The following is a 22,279-nucleotide window of genomic DNA, read 5'->3' on the forward strand; positions in this document are numbered from 1 at the left end:
GCAGGAATGCGGAGGGACTCTTCATTCCCCACCTTGACACCTTCTCTTCCAATTTAAGCATTTACTGGAGGAACGAATGCCCTCTAAGCGCTAGGCACCTGTGGGCCGTCGTGCCTGCAGAGGAGACAGGCACAGGAAGCAGCTGCCCCAGGGCCTGGTAACTCCTGAAGCCCAGAACTGAGACGCTGCCAGGCTCACAGCCCCCGCTGCTGGGAACTGTGGCAAGAGGGACACAGAGATACATCAGCTGCCAGTCTGTCCCTTAAGGAATCTGAAGGCTAATGGCTCAGATACAGTAACCAAGAATCACCGCCCAGAGGCAGTTCTTGTGGCCTGCTTTTTGTGTCTTTCTCCAGAAGGTAAGAAGTTACATGATACATCTCTCCTGGGCCAGGTAGCCGACCCTGGCACCGGGGCTGCCCGGGGGGGCCACACACTTGGTGGTCCTGTGGCCTCTCTGGGCCGCTGGGCGCAGTCCCCGAGGAAGGCCTACCCAGGCCCCGTTGGGCAGGGCTGACGGAGTGCTGTGGAGGAAGGCCCTAGACGGAGGGAGCAGCTGTGGCAGCCAGCGGGCGGTGCCCGGCGGGACAGTCCGAGGAGGCAGGCCTCTGACGAGGAAGTCTGTGAGGAGGCCTAAGCCTACAGCGTCGAGGCTCAGGGACAAGCCCTTGGAGGGTAGCGGCTCAGCGGGTGAGCGCGAAGGCAGAATCCCCAGGAGCCCAACGCCGTGGAGACACCTCAGGGGCTCGGCGGGCCCGGAGCTGCGTTCCGGCGCGATTCTCAGTGAGGGGGTGGTTCAGGGGAGGCCGACTGAGGAGGGCGAGGATCAGCCCCGAGAGGCTCGGTGAGAAAGGCTAAGGACGGCGAGGGATAGGACTTGGTTCTGTGGGCGGGCAGGCCCTGAGGAATCCCAGGGCTCTGAGAAGATCAGGCAGTGAGGACTGGGGCCTGAGGGCGCACAGTGCGCCCAGACCCTGGAGAGCGGGGATGGGACACACCGGCGTGCCGAGTGCAGCCGAGCCCACAGAGGAAAGCCCAAGGGCGGGCAGCTAGCCCAGCGCGCGCCAACCGCTGCGGCGCCACGGAAAGGCCCGCCCACCCGCCGCCACACCCGATTCTCATTGGCGACTCTTAACTCTCCGTGGATTGGCTACCTCTGGATCCAATTAGCCGGGCTTGAACCGTACTTCCGGTGAGAGAGGGCGGACGCAGGAGAAAGCCAAAGAGAGCGCTTCCGCGCGCTTCCCAAAGTCGCGGCAGCTCTTTGGGACAGTGGGGACAGCGGTGCGCGCCCGGAGGCCGTGGGGGGCGGGGGAGGATACGTAAGGAGGAAGGACGGGAGTGTCGGGACAGAGTGGGAGGGACGGAGCGTTGGTGAACCGCAAGGAGTGGGGCCTTTGGGGAGTGCAGAAATTGAATAAAACTGGGCGGGCCTTAAATAAGCAAATTAAGAGGCTAGGATTTGGTGGGCGAGGCCTAGAGGGGCGTGACCTTTGGGGCGGTGTCTCGGCGGAGCGTTGAGCTGCTTTGAGTGGGCGAGGGCATCATGGGGCGGAGCCTGACGTGGAAATGTTAGCCCGCTCCCTTCTGCAGCGTAGCATGAGACATCGCACTCTAGCCTCCGTCCCGGCCCTGTGGGCCTCCATCCCCTGTCCACGCTCTGAGCTGCGCCTGGACCTGGTTCTGGCTTCTGGACAGTCATTCCGGTGAGTGACCCTGGCTCCTGGCTCCTCGGCACAGCAGATCCTGGGGTGCATCGGGGGTGATGAAGAAACTTCAGAGTACAAAAGAGGAGACTGACGCATGGGTGGTGGTGACCCTGTTACATGCTTTATAAAGTGGAGGTGAGGTAATAAGCCTGCGCAGTGTTGTTGCGAGGATTACATGATATAACTGATGTAAAAGAAAGCACTTTTACTTTGCAATTTGTAAGTCAGGTTTGTATATGGAGCAGTTATAAGATGGGAACGCCCCAAAGGGTGCAGGAAAGGAAACTGAGTGCTAGGGCTGCCCTGTGCCTGGGGGTCAGGTGGAGGGAGCAGAGCCCTGCGCACTGGAGTGGCGTGCTGGCCGACCAGGTATGGACGCTGACCCAGACTGAGGAGCATCTTTACTGCACTGTGTACCGAGGGGATAAGGGCCGGGTTGGCAGGCCCACACTGGAAGAGCTAAAGGCCGTGCGACAGTACTTCCGGCTGGATGTCAGCCTTGCTCAGCTGTATCACCATTGGAGTTCTGTGGACCCCCACTTTCAAGAGGTGGCTCAGAAATTCCAAGGTGAGTACAGAGCCTGAGGCAGGGGTTGGGGTGCTTGTGATTTGGTTAAGTTACTCAGTTTCACCATCTGTAAAATGGGGATTATATCCACCTCATAGGATTTTATGAGGATTAAAGAAGCTAAGACATGTAAAGTGCTTAGAATAGTGCCTGACACATAGTAATTATTATTACTGTTATTATTGTCCTGCTGACCACCATAGTGGAGTGACAAGGATATTGAGCCAAATCCTGGCTGTGTGATCTGGGACTGGTGACATCATTCATTCTGTAAATGTTTACAGAGCATCAGCTATGCGACTGGGGATACCACAGTGAACAAAATAGAAACAAATCCCCACCCTCATAGTACTTACATTGTGGCTTCTTCATCTGTGGAATGGGATGATAACCCAGACCTCACAAGATGCTATGAGGAATGAGAGCTCTGGTGTTGCTTTCTCTAACAGTGCTGTCCCTCATTCCCCTGGGATACCCCGGAGCCTTGGTACCTAGAATCTGAGGGTGAGAAGAGGCCACTCCCAATAACAGGTGATTTCTGGTCCCTCTGCCTTTCTGGTCCCCAGGTGTGCGACTCCTGCAACAGGATCCCATCGAGTGTCTCTTCTCCTTCATCTGTTCCTCCAACAACAACATTGCCCGCATCACTGGCATGGTGGAGCAGCTCTGCCAGACCTTCGGACCTCGGCTCCTCCAGCTTGATGATGTCACCTACCATGGCTTCCCCAGTTTGCAGGCCCTGGCTGGTGAGTAGGTGGGTCCTTGCCTCCGGGCCTTCCAGCAGCTTTCAGGGTCTGTTCAGTTCTCCCCTGGTGCCCTTCTCCCATCTCAAAGCTTCCTGCCTTTCTAAATACTGCCCTCATCCAGAATACTGCCCTGCCTGGTCTGATCAGTCCCAGTTACACCTCATCTTCCTTATCTGTCCCTGAAATGTCAGCACCTCACTAGTCTGGGCTTTTTGCCCCATGGGTTCAATGGCTCATCAGAAGACATCTGTATACAGTGTACATTAATTTGGGCTTAAGAGCACGCATTCTAGAGACAGCCTGCCTGGGTCAGAATCTCAACTCTGGCATGTGACTTCTACGTATATGACCTTGAGCACATTATTTAGCCTCTGTGTGCCTCGGTTTTTTAATCCATTGAATGGGATAAGAATAGCACCTACCGGGCTTCCCTGGTGGCGCAGTGGTTGAGAGTCCGCCTGCCGATGCAGGGGACACGGGTTCGTGCCCCGGTCCGGGAAGATCCCACATGCCGCAGAGCGGCTGGGCCCGTGAACCATGGCCGCTGAGCCTGTGCGTCCGGAGCCTGTGCTCCGCAACGGGAGAGGCCACAACAGTGAGAGGCCCACGTACCGCAAAAAAAAAAAAAGAATAGCACCTACCTATCAGAGTTGTCATGAGGGTTGAGTAAAGGAATACACATACTGCACCTAGCACAGTGTTTGGCTTATGGGATGTAAACAGAAAATTCAACTTGTTATCTCCGCAATGAATCCAACAATTCTGCAACCAGAAACACATATGTTCTTCACAGCAGCCCTGTGAGGCAAGTATTTTACAGAGGCAAGTATATCAGTTGGCAGTTGTGAGAACCAAGCTAGAGAAAGTGCTTGGTGACTGCATAGCAAGGAGACAGCCCCCTCTGGAGAAAACAGAATGTTTTAGGTGCTTAGAAACCCAATCTTGGGTCTTAGCTCCCAGCTTAGTAGTCATAAGACCTCAAGAAATTCATTCACCTCTCCAAGCTTCTCTTAACTTGTTTGTGGAATGGGAGTAACAGTCTCTATCCAGAAGGGTTTGAGGGATGAATAAAGCAATCATGAGGTAGGTAGTGCAATGGGTTAAGAGCACAGGCTTGGTGTCCCAGACCTCAGTGCAAGGTCCCATCTCTACCATGTCCTTTCTTGAGCAAGTTACTTAACCTCTTCTAGGCCTTCATTTTCTCCATCCATAAAGTGGGAAGAACAATAATATTGTCATCAGGGTCCTTGAGAAAAGTAAGCATGATAATGTACCTGAAGCACTTTGCCCATGCATGATACCCAGCACTTGAAAATAGAAGCTGTTGCTGTTATTATGACTTTTATTTTAGATCATGAATGTGAATGCCCTTTGGAAAGGTTAAGGAACTTAACTGGGGAGTTCCTCCAGGGCAGCAAGTCCTTCTCAGTCCCTTCTGCGGTGCACAGCACATAGTCAGTGCTCAGAGAACATTTGTGGAGGGGCAGAACCCAGGCCTTAACCCTTTCCTTTGTACATGCAAGTGTCCTGGGGTCTCCCAGAGGGTGGCAAGGTAGGAGAGGGGTGCTTAGGGAAAGCATTCCTGTGGGGTGCAGGGCTCACACACTAGCCTGATGACAGGAAGGATGTGATAATGCCTGACCCCTGATCCCCTCCCCACCACCCCACAGGGCCACAGGTGGAGGCTCAGCTCAGGAAGCTGGGCCTGGGGTATCGTGCCCGCTATGTGAGTGCCACTGCCCGAGCCATCCTGGAAGAACGGGGTGGACTTCCCTGGCTGCAGCAGCTGCGCAAGGCGCCCTACGAGGAGGCCCATAAGGCCCTCTGCACCCTGCCTGGGGTAGGCACCAAGGTAAGGCCCCAGGGGGGTAGGAGCTGCCCTCACCACCCATGCAGAGAGTAGCGGAGGAGGAGAGAAGGCAGGCCTGAGAGCTGGGTGCTTGGATGCGGGCTTCTCTTCTGGAGGCAGAGTGGGAAGGAGAAAGGATACCAGCAGATGTTTTATTAGAGAAATGTAGAATGCAGAAAGGGTATAAAAGACATTGCTCTTTGAATGCATTTTTAGAAAAACCATTTGTTTAGGTACATATATACACTGCTATATGCAGAAATTTCCAGAAGGAATCACAGGGAACTTAATAGTGGTTACCTTTGGGAAGACAAATGAAAAGATGTTTCCACTTTTCATTTTGTTCTTCTCGTAAAATTATATGCACTTATAGAACTTCTTGTTAAATATCAACAGCGTTAGCTATCAGAAAGATGATTGGGAATTTGGCATTTATTGTTTTCTTTTTTATATTTCTCTGTACTTTAAAAATGAACTTTTGCTTAAAGAACTCTTTTTCACGGGCTCTGAACTCCAGCCTAACATTAAATCTTGGTTCTGCGTCTGCCTAGCTGTGTAACTTTGGCCAAGTCATTTCACCTTTCAGAACCTCGGTTTTCTTGTCTGCGAAACAAGACAAGGGGCTTCCCTGGTGGCGCAGTGGTTAAGAATCCGCCTGCCAATACAGGAGACACGGGTTCGAGCCCTGGTCCGGGAGGATCCGACATGCTATGGAGCAACTAAACCCCGGGGGCCACAGCTACTGAGCCTGCGCTCTGGAGTCCGCGAGTCACAACTGCTGAGTCCGCGTGCCACAATTACTGAAGCCCGTGCACCTAGAGCCCGTGCTCCACAACAAGAGAAGCCACAACAATAAGCCTGCGTGCCACAACGAGGAGGGGCCCCCACTCACCGCAACTAGAGAAAAGCCCACTTGAAGCAACGAAGACCCAATGCAGCCAAAAATAAATTAAATAAATAAATAAATTTATAAAAAAAAAGAGAACCTGACACACATAAGATGTTCACCCAGTAGCACTCTCATCACAGCTGTTATTTATTTATTTATATATATACACATATATATTTTTTTTTTTTTTTTTTTTGCGGTACATGGGCCTCTCACTGTTGTGGCCTCTCCCGCTGCGGAGCACAGGCTCCGGACGCGCAGGCTCAGCGGCCATGGCTCACGGGCCCAGCCGCTCCGTGGCATGTGGGATCTTCCCAGACCGGGGCATGAACCCGTGTCCCCTGCATTGGCAGGTGGACTCTCAACCACTGCACCACCAGGGAAGCCCTATATTTTTTTTAAAAGAATTTCTTAATACCAGGAGCTATTTCTTTTTTAAAATTAATTAATTACTTAATTTATTTTTGGCTGCATTGGGTCTTCATTGCTGCACGCAGGCTTTCTCTAGTTGCCGTGAGCAGGGGCTACTCTTCATGCAATACGCTGGCTTCTCATTGCAGTGGCTTCTCTTGTTGCGGAGCACGGGCTGTAGGTGCACGGGCTCAGTAGTTGTGGCTCATGGGCTCAGTAGTTGTGGCTCGTGGGCTCTAGAGCGCAGGCTCAGTAGCTGTGGCGCACGGGCTTAGTTGCTCCGCGGCATGTGGGATCTTCCCGGACCAGGGCTTGAACCCATGTCCCCTGCATTGGCATGCAGATTCTTAACCACTGTGCCACCAGGGAAGTCCACACAGCTGTGTTTTAAATTATTAATAGAATGTACAATCATAGTAACCTCAGAGTGGAGAAGGAAGCAGCTGGCTTTGGGGCTAGAAGCAGGTTGCTGGCTGGACCCTGCCATTCCTCCTCTGTGGCTCACTCTGTGTCTGTCAAAGGTGGCCGACTGCATCTGCTTGATGGCCCTAGACAAGCCCCAGGCTGTGCCCGTGGATGTCCACGTGTGGCAGATCGCTCAATGTGACTACAGCTGGCACCCCACCACCAAGGGTCCGAGCCCCCAGGCCAACAAGGAACTGGGTAAGGAGAGAGTGGGATGTCGGGACTGGCAGTGAGCTGAGGTGGTGGAAACTTCCCACACCTCCCCCTACACCCCACCCTTGTGGATAGGGAACAGGAGGGCCAATCAATCTCGCCTCACCACTTCTGGTTTAGGAAGCTTTTTCCGGAGCCTGTGGGGACCTTATGCTGGCTGGGCCCAAGCAGTGAGTGTACCTAGCCTTCCCGTCCTCCTCCTGTCCAGACCCCATAGGACTTCGCCCCAAGCCCTGACCCACTTTCTTCTACCCCGCCACTGCCCCAGGTGACCCTAAAGGACTCTCCACCCACCCCAGCCCTGACTCCAGTGGACTCTCCTTGCCTCAGCCCTGCCCCCCATGAACCCTTCCGGCTCCCCACACGGCACCCCCAGTCTTGACCCCAGTGTACCCTCTCTCCACTCAGACTCCTCCCCCCCACCAGGTGCTGTTCAGTGCTGACCTGCGCCAACCCCACCGAGCTCAGGAGCCACCAGCAAAGCGCAGAAAGAGATGCCCAGGGCCGGAAGGCTAGGTGGGGGCGCTGGACGAAGGGATGCCCCAAATACCCCTCCCCACCATTCCCCCTTCTCACCCCCATCCAGTCTCATGTTGGAAAGGGGGCTCCTTGCAGCTACCTAAGGGGCCAGGCACCCTCAAATCAAGCAGTTTGCATGACAGTGTGGGATGGGAGTTGTCTGGGGAGACAGAGCTACCTGTGGTTTTAACCTCTTCCCTTTATTATAAGAAGGAACAATAAAATAGAAACATTTGTATGGAAAATGCAGTGGAGGGGCTGTAGGGAAAGGGGTGCGGAGCGGGTGGAGCAGGGTAACTCCCCAGTTCAGGGAGGGGGGGAGCAGGCTGCTCCCAACCCCTCCTACACGGGGGATCCAGGCCCCTAGAGCTGGGGGGCCAGTGTGGGAGACAGTTCCGGGCCCGGCTCCACGCAGCAGTCTCGACAGCAGCAGCTGGCCACCGGCTCTACACGGGGAGAGAAAGCAGAGTTGGCCACAGGAGGAGACCCTCTGCTCTAGTGTGGGTGCCTTTCTGTGGACCACCCTTGCCCTTCCACAGAGCCCAGGGCCTCACCCCCAGCTGCTGGGGCCAGCAGCTCCCCGTGGCTCGCCGTCTGTCCCTGCCCCTCCTGGCTGGTGCCCAGCTGTAGCTTCCTCATGTGCCGCACCACGGCCGTGGCATTGAAGGCTTGCTGTGGAGAGAGGCAGAAGAAGGGACTTTGGAGAGAGTAGGACATCACCGGGCAGGGTCTGGCGGTGTAATTCTCGCAGCAGTTCTGTTAGTTTTATTCAGGCAATATTGGTTGATCACCTAAAACTCCCTGAAACATCTACAAGGCTTTATTAAACTATATTCAGTCATATCATATAGTAATACACACACGCACATGTATAAAATGTATATATAGATAGACGTGCGTAACTTTTTATTTATAATTAATTTATATTTACATAAGAGTAAACAATACAGCATTATGTGTCAGGCACTGTTCTAAGCACTTTACATAGTAGTTCATTTAATCTTCACGAATGTCTCTGAGGTGGGCACTATTACTGTCACCATTGTCAAAGGAGGAAACTGAGGCACAGAGAGGTTAACTAACTTGCCCAGGTGTGTGTGTATCTTTCTCTATTCGACCTATCCACTGAGATGTCCCTCAAATTTACCATGTCCCAAACCAAAATCATCCCCTAAAACAAGTTTCTGCCCCTGGGATCTCCATCTTAGTGACGGTACCGCCATCTACTTCATCCCCGACCAAAATCTTGGGCCAGCCCTGGACATCTCTTTTCTCCCCCAATATCCATTCTACCATCACTTCTTGTCAGTTCTGCCTCCCAAACGACTTCTGGACCAACCAGTGTTCTCTGTTCGCAGTGCCACTGCTCTGGTCCAAGCCCTCACCGTCTCCTGACTACGTCTCTGCCACAGCCCCCTAAAGGGTCTCCCAGCCTCCACTGTGCCTTTCTGCATCTTGAGAGCCCTTTCTAATGGGCAAGTTCCAGCTGAAAATCCTTCTGGGGCTCCTCAGCATCTTCAGGATCAAGTCATTGCTCCACTGTGGTACTCAAGCCCCTGAGCAGCCTGGCCCCTACCTGGGTCTTCAGCCTGGGCTCCTGCCCCACAGCTCCTCCAGTCCAGCCAGGCTTAGCGCTTACACTGCCCTGAATGGCTGCACTCTCACGTCTCCTGGCCCTATGCACCCTGGTTCCGTCTGCCTCAGACATTATTCTGCTGTGCCCAGCTAATTCCTACTCGGCTATCACGTCTGACAGGTTTATGCCCCTTCCAGGATCTCGTAGCTTGGGTTCGATGTCTCCTTAAGAAGTATACACTGTTCTCCCTCTAGACTTGGAGGTCAGGGACCATCACTGGAATAGAGTAGGTGTCAGAGCATTGAATGAATGAATGAGGTTCTTCAGTAAGCACCCCTGAGCATTTACAGTGTGCCCCACAAGGTGCAAGCTGCTGTGTGAGCTGAGGGCTGGATGGGGCTGAGGAGGAGTCCTGGGGAGGCTGGGACCCAGGACTAAACGTGGGCTCACCTTCCACTTGCTCTTGGCAAAGTTCTTCTTGATCTGCTCGCTCACCGACTGGTAAATATTCTTATCTAGAGCCGTATCTCCTGCAATCCTAGAGCGGATGTGTGTGGAGGGTTGTCAGTGAAGGCTGAGGCAGGCCTGGGGGCCCCAGATCCCACCCCAGCCCACAGCTTGTGGGAGCTCTCACCAGGGGTGCTGCAAGGCCTGTTCACAGGTGAACCTCTTCTCTGGATCCTTCTCCATCAAGTGCCGGATGAAGTCTTTGGCTGAATCCCCAAGACAAGAGCAAAGACAGCATGGTGGTGCCTGAGAACACCCCCAAGATAGAACCCACCCCTCAGGTCTGGCTGGCACCGAAGCCAGATCTGTCCATTCACCACCCCACCCCACCTGCACCCTTTTCTCTAAGTCCCCAGGCCCACCCCAACCCTCCAGCTTTCTCCCTTAAGAATAACTTGTTCCTAGAGAAGATTGTGCTCAGTGTATTCACACTGATGTGTACATGACTGATAATGGCTTCACAGCTTTGCCTCCTAATCGGAGGCACAGGAAGACAGATAAAAACATGAATGGTGGTGTCTTAGGCATTAGGAAGTCAGTGGGGAGAGGTATTTTCTAAAATACTATGTTTGAAGACCGAATGAATGAAAGCCTACAGTTTCTCAGGCCAGGAGCCAGGCAAAGAGAAGCACCCAGGGTGGGTGTCTGGTCTCGAAGACAGCTCTGGGGAATCTGGTGGAAGGAAGGCAGAGAGGAGACCCCCAAAGCAGATGAGGAAGGCACCGGAGGTAGGACCCAGGGGAAGAAAGCAAAGCCCCAAATACCGGAGTCAGAGATGTCGTCCCAATAAGGAGAGTCAAACTCGTACTCGGCCTTCAAAATCTGTTCAAAGAGTTTGGCATCGTTTTCGTCATAGAAGGGGGGATAACCACAGAGCCTGGGCAAGGAGAAACTCATTCTCATTTCCATTTTCATTGTACCCACTGGCTCCAGGATGGAGCTTTGGGGCAGTCTCAGGGATCAGGCAGAACCCACAGGAAGGAGTTCCCCCTTTTACAAAGGGGGGAAATTTGCCCCTCTCTGCCTTGCTCACTCCTGTCCAGCTACCCTGGCTTTCTGTTCCTTAACATGCAGCCATCTGTCCTTCCTCAGGGCCTTTGCACTTGCTGTGCCCTCTGCCTAAACCATTCTCCCCCCACACCTCGAATGTCTGGCTCCCTCACTTCAGTCAGGATGCCACTCATGCCACCTCCTCAGAGAGGCTCCCTGACCTCCTATCTACAATAGCATCCATCCCCATCTCCCTTCCCTGCTTGATTTTTCTTCTTAATATTTCTTACCACCTGCCATTATTTTATAGATTTACTTATTTATTTTCTGTCTCCCTTATTAGCATGTCTGCTCCCTGAGGGCAGGCACCCTGTCTGTCTTATTCTCTGCTAAAGCCCCAGTGCTTGGCACAGTGCCAGAAACATAGTACCTGTTGAGTGAAGTAATATTAGTCATTAATTGGTAGATATAAATATGGATGGCAGGAAAGAAGAAATGGCAGGGAGGAGGAAGAGAGCAAAGTAGGGGAGAGAACTCTGAAGCCACATCCCCAACGGCCAAGCCCCCCACTCACAGGATATAGGCGATGACCCCAATGGACCAGCAATCCACTGCCTTGCTGTAGGGCTTCTGGGCCAGCACTTCAGGGGCTGTGGAAGGAAGGGGACATGGTAGTGACAAATCTGCCCGGCAGCTTTGGGTTCCTCCCCGCCCACAGTCCCAGCCCACGGCCCTCCGCACCCACGTATCCTGGGGTCCCGCAGGCTGTGGAGAGCACGCTGCCGGGGTCTTCCATCTTGGAGAGGCCAAAGTCGGAGATCATGATCTTGGAGTCTTCATCCAGGCTGTAGTACAGCAGATTCTCTGGCTTGGAAGATGGGAGGTGGGGGAAGAGGAGTGGGAGATGGCCAGAGGCCAGCAGGACCTTCTGCCTCCCCAAGCACCCCAGCGAGCCCCCCAGAAGCCACTGGGGCATCACAGCTGCCATCTTGGTTGGAGGCACAAGAAACTCAATTAAGTTCGAAGTTCCAAAAGGACAAGGGCCTCGGGGATGTAGAAGGGAATTTCCTATAAATCTCAGGTGTGTACTGTGACACCCTAAAGAATTTTTGAGGAGCTCCCGTGCGCCAGATCCTGTCTTGTGCTTGATTTCAGTTTATCCTTACCACATCCCTGCTAGCCCACTCTGAATAATCCCACTTTACAGTGGGGGAAACTGATACCTTGAGAGGCAAAGTGACTTGCCTGAGAATCTACAGTTAGGGAGGGGAGTGGCAGGGAGAGAATTCAGACCCAGATCTGTTTCACCCCAGCACTCTTCTAGAGCAGAATGAGATGTACTACAAAACGTGAACCCCATCATTGTCTCTGAGGAGCAGGCTTTCAGGGGCTTCTGGCTTTCTTCTTCGTGTTTTGCTACCCCATTCAAGTTTTCTACAAAGAGCAAGTGGGACTTTTATTATCAGAAAAACATAAGATGCGACTGGGATAAAATAACAGCACAGTTCACCTTTGTGTCCATTTGTGTGTCAGAGATGGAATGGGGAGGAAGCAGTTTAGGGCTTACCGGGTTAATTCTGCAGATGGGAAAGCAAGGCTCAGCAAGGGGGTAAGAGGTACCCAAGGTCTCAGGAGTTTGCAGAGGCCCCACCCCTGTGTGCCCCAGCTCCCCACACACCCTCACACCCACCTTGAGGTCTCGGTGTACGATGCCCAGGTCGTGCAGGTACTTGACGGCATCCAGCACCTGGAAGATGAGGCGGCTGGCGTCCCGCTCTGTGTAAAAGCCTTTTTCCACAATTCGGTCAAACAGCTCCCCACCTGACACCCTGTAGCCAGGGACAGGGCAGTCTGGACAAGAGAACGGAAGGCAGAGAGGCCAGGGAGGGGGCAGCAGGCAGAGCTGTGAGGAAGGGGCAGAGGCAGGGCCACTCACAGCTGCATGATGAGATAGAGGTGTCCCCCACTTTCATAGATGTCATCCAGGGCTACAATGTTGGGGTGCTTGATCCTGAAAGGAGAAATGAGGTGGTTCAGAGGTGAGGACAGTTCAGCCACCTCCCCACCCTCATGGTGAAGAACCACCGCCTGCAAACCTGGGCAGGACGAGCCTGAGATCTGGGTCTCAAAGGGAAAAGCTGATTTACCATGATGTATCATAGTGTCATGGAAGGCAGGAGAGCCACAGGGGTTAACACTGGGCTCCGGCGTCAGACAGACCCGGGTCCTCATCCGCCTCTGCCATGTGCTGTTCGGGGGCAAGTCTTCTCACCTCACAGTGCTGATCAGTATATGATTTTAACACTTGTCTGGGTTTATAAAGTTGTCAGCCTCCCCCACCAGAACATCATCTCCATGAAACCAGCAGCTTTATCTTGCTCACCACTGTTGCTCCACACCTGGTGCAGAGTGAGTGCTCACTCATATTCACTGAATTGAGGGTAACCTCTCCGGGCTTCAGTTTCTTCATCTATAATATGAAGCCAGTGATAGTACTTCCCTCCAAGTGGTGGAGTGAGGATCATGTGAGGAAATGCAGGGAAGAATCGGCACAATGCCTGGCACACAGTAAACGCTCCAGAAATGAACCAATGATGGTAATTGAGTTTGATGGAAGATTTGGCTCTGCCACAAATTTGCTGTGTGACTTTGGGCAAGTCCTTTGTCCTCTCTGGGCCTCAGTCTCCCTGACCCAATAATGGAAATGATTATTTCGTCCCTGCCCATGGTGGTTGGAAAGCTCAGGGGGGAGGCTGGAAGTGAAGATTCTATATGAGCTTTCCAGTGAGAACAGCAGGTTTCCCATCAGCATGAGCAGTTCGGAGACCATTTGGTTGTTGAGTCAGGGCATCCGCAGATGAGCATTTTTCAACTTGCTGGGTGGTTTAATATGTGGCAGGAACTTGCGGTAGGTCTAGAGATAACGTCAGTTGAGATACATGGGTTTGAGACACGTTCAAGGACTGACCTTTAGATCTGATTGGACATTAAACCACTGTAAAGAAGCAGTGGCATCTCGGTCACATCTGTCATGTTAGCTGTTGTGCCAGGCACCTGAAATAAAGGACCTCTAATGCTCCCCAAATCCCTACCAAGTGGAGATTATTACCTCGTGTTACAAATGAGCAATTTGAGGCTCAGAGAGGTTAGATGATTTGCCCAAAGCAGAGATAGGAAGCGAATGGGAGGGGTCAAGGCAGGGTCAACCCAGGGCAGGGACAGGATGTGGCTCACGTACTTGTGCAGGACAGCAATCTCATTCTGCATGCTGCCCTCCTTGCCCTCCAGAGCCTTCTTGGTGATACATTTGATGGCCACCAGCTTCTGAGTCCTCTTATCTTCTGCCAGGATTACCTCCGAGAAGGCCCCTCTGCAGAGAGAGGGGATTCACGAGGTGGGGAACTCAGCTTCCCTCCAGCCTCTCCTCCATCCCCCTATGGGTTACGTGACCATCCCCAGACCAAGGAGATGGGATGAGCCTCCCTCCATCACTCATTCACCTCCCTGGTGCCAGAGGTGACCCAGCCTGGCCAATCAGAGTAGTCTATCCCCTGGCCACAGTAATTGGGTCCTGTGATATAAGCCAGGTTACTGGCACTTTGAGAATGAGGTGCTCTTTCCTGCTAAGCTGGTAAGACGTAAGCTTGGCACTAATGGTGGTCATCTTTGCCACCACTTGGGGAGAGCCTGCTTGAGAATGAAGCCAACACAAAGGAAATCAGAGCTGAGAAACCGTCAAAGACAATTTCCTGATAACATCATGTGAGCCTCTGCATCCCATGCCTGAAGTTTACTCCCTAGGCTTTTTTATTATGTGCATGACTGATTCACTCCTTTTTCTGCAAAAGCCAATTTGAGTCATGGCTTATTTAACACCCTTTAGAACCATGAAGAACCATCAGTATCACCTGGGAACTTTTCAGAAGTGTGGAATCTCAGGCCCCACCCTAGACCTACTAAATCAGAATCTGCATTTTTAATTTTTATTTATTATTTTATTTTTGGCTGTGTTGGATCTTTGTTGCTGCGCGCGGGCTTTCTCTAGTTGCGGCGAGCGGGGGCTACCCTTTGTTGCAGTGCACAGGCTTCTCATTGTGGTGGCTTCTCTTGTTGAGCACGGGCTCTAGGCACGCGGGCTTCAGTAGTTGTGGCTCACGGGCTCTAGAGTGTAGGCTCAGTAGTTGTGGTGCACAGGCTTAGTTGCTCCGCAGCATGTGGGATCTTCCCGGACCAGGGCTCGAACCTGTGTCCCCTGCATTGGCAGGCGGATTCTTAACTACTGCGCCACCAGGGAAGCCCTAGAATCTGCATTTTAACAAGACCATCAGGTGATGTGTATCCTCACTGAAGTTTGAGAAGCAATGCTTTCTAACAGGCTCTTAGAAAGGAACACATTCATTTTCACTAAAGTTCACTGATTAAGGAGGGTTTACTAGAGCGTTCTTTCTAGGACGGTTTGCTTTCCCTGGGATAATAAGAAGCCATAAGTCAAAGAAAAGCATCTCTCGTGAAAGCTCAATCATCAGAATAACTAGTGACTGCGATAGCCTCATTGCTGGTTTCCAGTCTTGTCCCTCTCCAGTTTACCTTCTGTGCTGTGGCCAGAGTGACCATCCTGAATTGCAAATCTGCCACAAAGTCTTAAATGTCTTCCTGTGGCTCATGGGATCAAGTCCAGCCTCCATAGCTTGGCTTTCAGGCCTTACATGACCTGTTCCTCTCTCTTCTCAGCCTCTTCTTCCACTCTTCCCCCAGCCTCTGATGAGAAGCTCCACTAGACTCTCCTTCCACACATAACATGCCTCTGAACCTTTGCTGATGCTATTCCTTCTGCCTGGAATGCCTTCTCCCTCTCTGACAAGTACACTCCTACCCATCCTTTAGTCCCCAGCTCTAATACTCCCTTCTCCATAAAGTTCTTCTCCACACAGAAGCCACTGCTCTCTCTGGGCTCAACAAAGTCCTCATTCCCGAATTTAGCTAGAGCACAGCACACACCCTGTTGTCATTTTCCATAGGTCTGTCTCCCTCACATGTTTGGGATCGACTTGGGAGATCAGGTTTGAGTTATTTCTGGATTCCCACCACTGAGAACAGAGCCACGCCCAGCTTCAGTTCCAAAACCTAGGCCAGAACCCCCAGTTCTTGGCAACAAGTTTGAAAAACTGGCTCCTTCATTCCTCCTACTTTCTTCTCGTCACAGGAACCCAGAGCTGTGGCAAGAGCAGCCTCTGTTCCACCCACTGTCAGCCAGAAGTGAGAAGCCCAGGCCAGTCGGGCCATACAAGGCCACCATGGGGCCTGGGCAGTAGGAAACAGGAAGCAGTGATCAACTGGCTAGAGGAAGCACCACCCTGGACTCAGCCTCCCCAGCCAGTCAGGCCCAGGAGTGAGGACCTTCCCAGCCCCGCCCCCCCACCCCCACCCCCCAGCTCAGGGACAGCTCTCCCTTTCCTCCTGCCCTGAGACTCACGTTCCCAGAACATCACGGAAGTCGTAAATGTCCCCAATGTCCTCCGCCTGCTTCCAGCTGGGGCCTTCCACTGCCCCCGGCATGGCCCGCTGCCCCCTGGCCACAGCCAGGGCTCCTGGGAAAGGGAATGGAAGGAAAAGACTCAGCAGGGCCCAGCCTTCTTCGTGGGAACTTACTGGGGGCCCCATTCAGCCTGCGTTTATTCATTCCTTGATTCATTCATTTGACAAAATCATTCAACTTTCACTCATTCACAGGCCATTTGTTCATTCAGCAACATCCCTGCATCATATCCTTATGCCTAGAGGAAAATCCTTCAGGGTGGCAGCAAAATTCTTTATTCAACAAAGTCACTCATTCATTCGTTTATTCAGCTCACCTCCCAGTTCCTCCCTCTCTAAATCCAAACACTCTGGGGGACACTGACCTCTGGGAGGACAGAAGAGAAGACCCCAGAGCAGCTTGTAGAAATGCACAGCCCAGGAGGATCCCCCGTCCCCAGAACCAGCGATGTCCCAGCCCCACCCTGGGAATTGCTGGGGTGTCTCCTCTCCCTCCTCCTTCTCCCTGCCAGGCCTCTCGGAAATCAGTTTTCCGGCAGCCTGGGCTTCCAGCAATATCTCAGCCATGTTTTTAAATAGCTCCTTCTGCACTGTTACCACAGCAACAGCAGCCACAGCTGGAGCTCCCCGGACCTCCTGTTACCCCCCTGTCACTCCTGACTCCCCATCTGGGTCCCAGCAGCCTGAGAAATGGTCCCACCCAACCTGTCCCCTCCCGGCTTGATCTCACCCTGATCCAGCCTGTACTTTTCTCTGTTGAGACGTCTGTCTCAACCAGCAGTAGAGAGTGAGCATTCTCTCTCCATTCATCAGATGGAGAATGGGGAGACTGAGGTTGGCGATGGATAGGGTCTGGACCCAGAGTTGCCCAATGACCCTAGCTGGGGCCCCAGCTAAGCTTGCTGAAGGTAAAGGCCTTGGAGGGGGCTGCAGCCAGACTAGGACCCATCCAGAGAACACAGCCTCTCAATCCCATCCCAGGCCCACAGAAAGTGAGGCCAAAAGAGAGACCAGTGTACTGTGTGACCTCAGGAAGAGCACTTTTCTTCTCTGTTTTTTCTGTGGGAAAATGAGGGGAAGGTGCCCTGACTAGAGCCCCTGATGTGCGATCCCACTCTTTGGGAGGGACTTTGTTCCCAGGGGGGTCTGGCCACCTATCCCAGGGGCAGAAACTTCTAGGAAAGGAAACTTGATGGTAAGCTCTAGAGGCAGAATTTTAAAACCCACCTGAAGGCCTGGCAAATAACAAACCTCACAGTTCCACACATATCCCTACACCCAGATACACCACACCAAGACTCACCCACACCCCTGAACCCAAACACCTGCCCCCAGATCCAGCACACTCCATCTCCAGATGATGCTCTGACATCTCATCATACATGTACACCCAGACAACAGCACACATGTCCAAACACACACTTCCTCAGACATCCTCACACCCAGACATCCCTCCCACAGATCCCTCTCACACCCCAAAACACACATCCACATACACCTGGACGAGATGACATGCAGACAGGACAGACACACACACAGACCCCTCACCTGTATACCAGACATCCCAGATTCATTCACACCCTTCACCCTCCAGCTCCTATACACCCTAGAAGCTCTTAAACTCCAAATCCTCAAAACATCTAACTCCAAACATCCTCAGTACACAACTGTATACCCCCCAACTCTGACTTACTACCCTTTGAGCCAGATTCCAGCACACACAACACCTAGATACACAATGTGCAGCCCAAACACTGTTTCCCAGACATCCCCACCCATACGGATACCCTTACGCACCAACATGCTGCAACTTCATATCACATCCACTTGCCTGTGCTGTGACATTCGCATACCCCAACACGGCCCCCTCCTAATGCCCAGTCCTTCCACATTCAGGCCCAGCTGAAGGCAGACACACACACACACACACACACACACACACACACACACCTCCTCCTGAAGGCACACACACACACACACCCCTCCTCCTTCCTCTTTTACCCACTCAGTAAAGGCACCTGCTGGGCCTGGGGCATAGGTGGGGGACAAAGGCCCAGCCCTGCCCCTGTACAGTCCAGTACGCCCAGGCACCCCCTCCCATCTTTCGGGGATGGTGTCCAGCGGCTGAAGGGTCCCGCCGCCCGACAGCGCCCAGGGTCGCGGGCGGGGCGGTTCCCGGGCTGTACCTGCGGCTGCCCAGCCGCGGGGCTGGCTGGGAGGCGCGAGTTGTCAGGTGCCGAGCTCCGTCCGCCGTCCGCCGCTGCTGCGCGCTCGGCCCGCCCGCCCGCTCTCGGGCTAGGGCTCGATTCGGGCTCAGCTGGCTCCCTCCGCCCGCCCGCGGCTCTGATGTAAGAGGAGGAGGAGCCTGCGGCGGAGGGACTAGGGACTGGGAGGTGAGGATCCGCTCCCGGGCTAGGGAAGGGGTGCTGGGGGCGGGGCTGGGCGGGGGAACCCCTTAGTTCAGGTTGGAGCCTCCGTTTGAGTCTTTCCATCCTTCGTCTCCCGGCAGGGTCCCCGTTTCACAGAAGGAACAACTGAGGCACAGAGAGATGAAGGGTTCAGAATCAGCAATTGGTCAGAAGCAGAGTCGAATTCGAACCCAAGTCTGTCTGATGGCGGAAGCTGGCCATTTTCTCCCTGTCTCTTGGAGTTCCTTTCAGACCAGTTCCGTGAGCTCCCTTAAGGTTGGACTCTGTCCCTCCTCCCCTGCCCCCCCCACCTCCGCCCCGGGGAATTAGGCCCTGGGAAGAGCTTAGGAGACTGATGGGGGTGGAGGGATGGGGCCGTAGGGAAAGGACAAAGCAAGAGTAGGAGGCAGTGAAGAGAATTGAGGCAACCGTAGGGTGGGGGCCGCATTTGACAGGCGGGAAAACTAAAGCCCGAGGTCCCCCTCTGAGGCAGAGCTGATGCTCTACTTCCCTACACCTGCCGGGCAGAACAGGAGGGTGCCCTGAGAGCCTGGGGCGGGGAGGGACGGGGGAGGAGGGAGAGTTAAATCAGGATCCTGGAGGAAGTCGGCCAAAGAGGACCACGTGACTGGGCAGGCGCCAGTGACCGATGGCTCGGGGCCAGGTTGGGGAGGGAAAGCCCAAAAGTGCCCCGGGGAGGTAGGCAGGGGGCCAAGGGAACTGACTGAAGTCCTCTTGCGCGAGGCCTTCTTTGGGAAGGTGGCCCGGGGTGGGGGGGCGGCGGGGGGCGGGGCAGCAACTCCCAGGAAGTAGGGGTGCGGCTGGATGGACTGAAGCCAGCCAGAGGAGGCTCTTTGCCGAGGACCCCAACTCCACCTCCATCATCACCCAGTGCTAGCCCTAACTCTTGAATTCCTGCATTTTCCAGGAAGATGGGGAAGGGACAATGCTTACCCCCAACTCAACTTCAACTGGCTTTTCCCTCTCTTATCCTCAGGACTGTGTCAGGGTGGTCAGTTATTATGCCCATTTTACAGTGAGAAAGGAAGATGGCAGAGGTTCCTAAAAAGGATTTTTTTTTTTTTTTTTTGCGGTACGCGGGCCTCTCACTGTTGTGGCCTCTCCCGTTGCGGCGCACAGGCTCCGGACACGCAGGCTCAGTGGCCATGGCTCACGTGCCCAGCCGCTCCGCTGCATGTGGGATCCTCCCGGACCGGGGCACGAACCCGTGTCCCCTGCATCGGCAGGCGGTCTCTCAACCACTGCCCCACCAGGGAAGCCCAAAGCTTTTTTTTATATATAAATTTATTTTATTTTATTTATTTATTTTTGGCTGCTTTGGGTCTTCGTTGCTGCGCGCGGGCTTTCTATAGTTATGGTGAGAGTAGGTGTGCGGGCATCAGTAGTTGTGGCACGTGGGCTCAGCAGTTGTGGCTCGTGGGCTCCAGAGCGCAGGCTCAGTAGTTGTGGCGCACGGGCTTAGTTGCTCCATGGCATGTGGGATCTTCCCGGCCCAGGGCTCGAACCCATGTCTCCTGCATTGGCAGGTGGATTCTTAACCACTGCACCACCAGGGAAATCCCCCTAGAAAGGCTTCTGAGACTAACTTATCTGAGTCACACTCTGCCTTTCTGAGTCTCAGTTTCTTCATTGGGAATATGGGAATATCGATGACTGACTCAGAATTCTCCTGAGAAGTCTATGAGACTGATGTATGTGAAATGCCTTGAATACCATTGGAATTAAAAATTTGACAGCTAAAATTTACTTTTAGTGTAAACTGAGGCTCAGAGAAGGGACCTGGTTTGCCTGGGGATAGGGGGTTAAGGGGCAATTTCCCTCCCCTAAATCTCCTTGCCATTGGTTAGATTCTTTCACTTGTCAAGTAATAGAATCCCAATCTAAGCCAGCTTCACCAAAGAGGAACCTATGGCTCACAGTAGCTGAGGCAAGATTGAAAGCGGAACACCATGGATCAGGGTTTGAGACTGGAACTGGAGATACAGTACTTGGAGGATTTGCTTTCTCTCATCTCTCCTTGTCTTGATTTTTCTTTACACTTCGGCTTACTTTCCTCTGCAGAGTGATCTCCTCTACCTGGCAGGAAGCATGGTGTGAGGCAGCCCCAACTTTCCAACTGAACCCAGCAAAAGAGGAGCTACACCCAGTTTCATGTATCAGTCTCAGGGAGGGACTCCGATGGGCTCTGCTGGAGTGACATGCCTATGCCTTTACCCCCAGAACTGTTGCCAGAGGAATAAGGTACTATACAGGGTAAGTGTACTGTCATGGGCAGCCACACCAAAGTCACAGGGGATGAAGATGGCTATTTTGCCCAAAGGAAATAGCAGTGCTGGGCAGGCACAGCTAACAAATCCATCCCAGCTGTGCTCCCATCAGTCAGAAAAAACGGCGTTAATATGTTTTGGTACATATTCTTCCAGACTTTTTTTTGATGTGTATACATATACACACTTCCTCCTACAGCCCCCACTTCCAGTGAGCATATTTCAAGGTACTGAAGCAAAAAGTCAAGGAAAGTCAAATATATGAAAAAAAAAAAAAAGTAAAGGAAATAATCCTCTTCTCTCTTTTGTTATTAAAAAATGACAAAACAACTCAGACATCTCCATCAATTCTTTTATTATTATTTATTTATTTGGCTGCACCAGGTCTTAGTTGAGGCATGTGGGATCTTTAGTTGCAGCATGCAGGATCTTTAGTTGCGGCATGCGAACTCTTAGTTACAGCATGTGGGATCTAGTTCCCTGACCAGGGATCAAACCTGGGCCTCCTGCATTGGGAGCTCAGAGTCTTAGCCACTGGACCACCAGGGAAGTCCCTCCATCAATTCTTGAATCCAACAGAAAATTAGCCATTAGATGAGTGAATGATCTTTTAAGATTAGAGAAAAGTGGAAGAAATCACAAGGAAAAGATGGACAGGTTTCTTTACAAACATAAAAACATTCTTTTTTTTAATTGAAGTATAGTTGATTTACAATGTGTTAATTTCGGCTGTACAGCAAAGTGATTCACCTATACATATATATATGTATATGTATATGTATATATACACATTCTTTTTTTATATTCTTTTCCATTACGATTTATCATAGGATACTAAATATAATTCTCTGTGCTATACAGTAGGACCTTGAGTTTATCCATTCCATATATAATAGCTTACATCTGCTAACCCCAGCCTCCACCCCATCCCTCCCCCAACCCCCTCCCTGTTGGCAACCACAAATCTGTCCTCTATGTCTGTGAGTCTGTTTCTGCTTCGTAGATAGGTTCATTTCATGTCATATTTTATCTTATTTATGTATTTATTTTTTGGCCATGCTGCTCAGCTTGCGGGATCTTAGTTCCCCGACCAAGGATCGAACCTGAGCCACGGCAGTGAAAGTGCCAAGTCCTAACCACTGGACCACCAGGGTGTTCCTTGTGTCATATTTTAGATTCCACACGTAAGTGATACCATATGGTTATTTGTCTTTCTCTTTCTGACTTGGTTCACTTAGTATGATAATCTCTAGTTGCACCCATGTTGCTGCAAATGGCATTATTTCATTCTTTTTTATGGCTGAGTAGTATTCCATTGTATATAGGTACCCCATTTTCTTTATCCAGTCATCTGTAGAAGGACATTTAGGTTGTTTCCATGTCTTGGCTATTGTGAATAGTGCTGCAGTGAACATAGGGGTGCGTGTAGCTTTTTGGATTAGAGTTTTTTCTGGATATATGCTCAGGAGTGGGATTGCTGGATTATATGGTAGCTCTATTTTTAATTTTCTGAAGAACCTCCATTCTGTTCTCCATAGTGGCTGCACCAACTTACATTCCCACCAACAGTGTAGGAGGGTTCCCTTTCCTCTACACCCTCTCCAGC

General features: G+C 52.3%; 2 protein-coding genes across 19 annotated transcripts; one reads left to right on the forward strand and one right to left on the reverse strand.

The window, feature by feature from the left end:
- Positions 1-1,203: 1,203 nt before the first annotated feature.
- On the forward strand, positions 1,204-21,781 carry OGG1 (8-oxoguanine DNA glycosylase). 18 transcript variants are annotated; one of them, XM_029243490.1, is made up of 9 exons: positions 1,204-1,284; positions 1,599-1,706; positions 2,030-2,277; positions 2,844-3,023; positions 4,694-4,875; positions 6,694-6,835; positions 6,971-7,020; positions 18,487-18,661; positions 20,468-21,059. In XM_029243490.1, exons 2-8 carry the CDS (start codon positions 1,600-1,602, stop codon positions 18,658-18,660), a joined length of 1,083 nt encoding a protein of 360 aa, XP_029099323.1. In that variant the 5' UTR covers positions 1,204-1,284; position 1,599; the 3' UTR covers position 18,661; positions 20,468-21,059. The 18 variants fall into 18 exon arrangements, 10 of the variants coding, with proteins under 10 accessions (XP_029099323.1, XP_029099322.1, XP_029099328.1 ...); XR_003796765.1 differs by adding an exon at positions 21,741-21,781 and having other exon boundaries at positions 1,214-1,706; positions 20,468-20,647; XM_029243489.1 differs by having other exon boundaries at positions 1,214-1,322; positions 1,594-1,706.
- On the reverse strand, positions 7,551-18,320 carry CAMK1 (calcium/calmodulin dependent protein kinase I). The gene is made up of 12 exons (XM_029243485.1): positions 18,164-18,320; positions 15,916-16,030; positions 13,681-13,812; positions 12,379-12,453; positions 12,133-12,271; positions 11,184-11,310; positions 11,017-11,092; positions 10,217-10,329; positions 9,580-9,658; positions 9,396-9,483; positions 7,924-8,041; positions 7,551-7,815 (listed from the first exon to the last, which is right to left on the reverse strand). The coding sequence occupies exons 2-12, from the start codon at positions 15,996-15,998 to the stop codon at positions 7,733-7,735; spliced, it is 1,113 nt and encodes a 370-aa protein (XP_029099318.1). The 5' UTR covers positions 15,999-16,030; positions 18,164-18,320; the 3' UTR covers positions 7,551-7,732.
- Positions 21,782-22,279: the final 498 nt, after the last annotated feature.

Source organism: Monodon monoceros, unplaced genomic scaffold (genome assembly GCF_005190385.1).
Source record: "Monodon monoceros isolate NGI ecotype Baffin Bay Population unplaced genomic scaffold, NGI_Narwhal_1 Super_Scaffold_3, whole genome shotgun sequence".
Lineage (NCBI taxonomy): Eukaryota > Metazoa > Chordata > Mammalia > Artiodactyla > Monodontidae > Monodon > Monodon monoceros.

Coding starts and splice junctions, on each gene's coding strand:
- OGG1 (XM_029243486.1), top strand. CDS start 1,570: ATGTTAGCCCGCTCCCTTCTGCAGCGTAGCATGAGACATCGCACTCTA. Junction 2,278..2,843: donor GGTGGCTCAGAAATTCCAAG/GTGAGTACAGAG, acceptor TCTGGTCCCCAG/GTGTGCGACTCCTGCAACAG. Junction 6,836..6,970: donor CCAGGCCAACAAGGAACTGG/GTAAGGAGAGAG, acceptor CTTCTGGTTTAG/GAAGCTTTTTCCGGAGCCTG.
- CAMK1 (XM_029243485.1), bottom strand. CDS start 15,998: ATGCCGGGGGCAGTGGAAGGCCCCAGCTGGAAGCAGGCGGAGGACATT. Junction 11,093..11,183: donor CGGGACCCCAGGATACGTGG/GTGCGGAGGGCC, acceptor TTCCTTCCACAG/CCCCTGAAGTGCTGGCCCAG. Junction 9,659..10,216: donor GGACGACATCTCTGACTCCG/GTATTTGGGGCT, acceptor TTGGGGATTCAG/CCAAAGACTTCATCCGGCAC.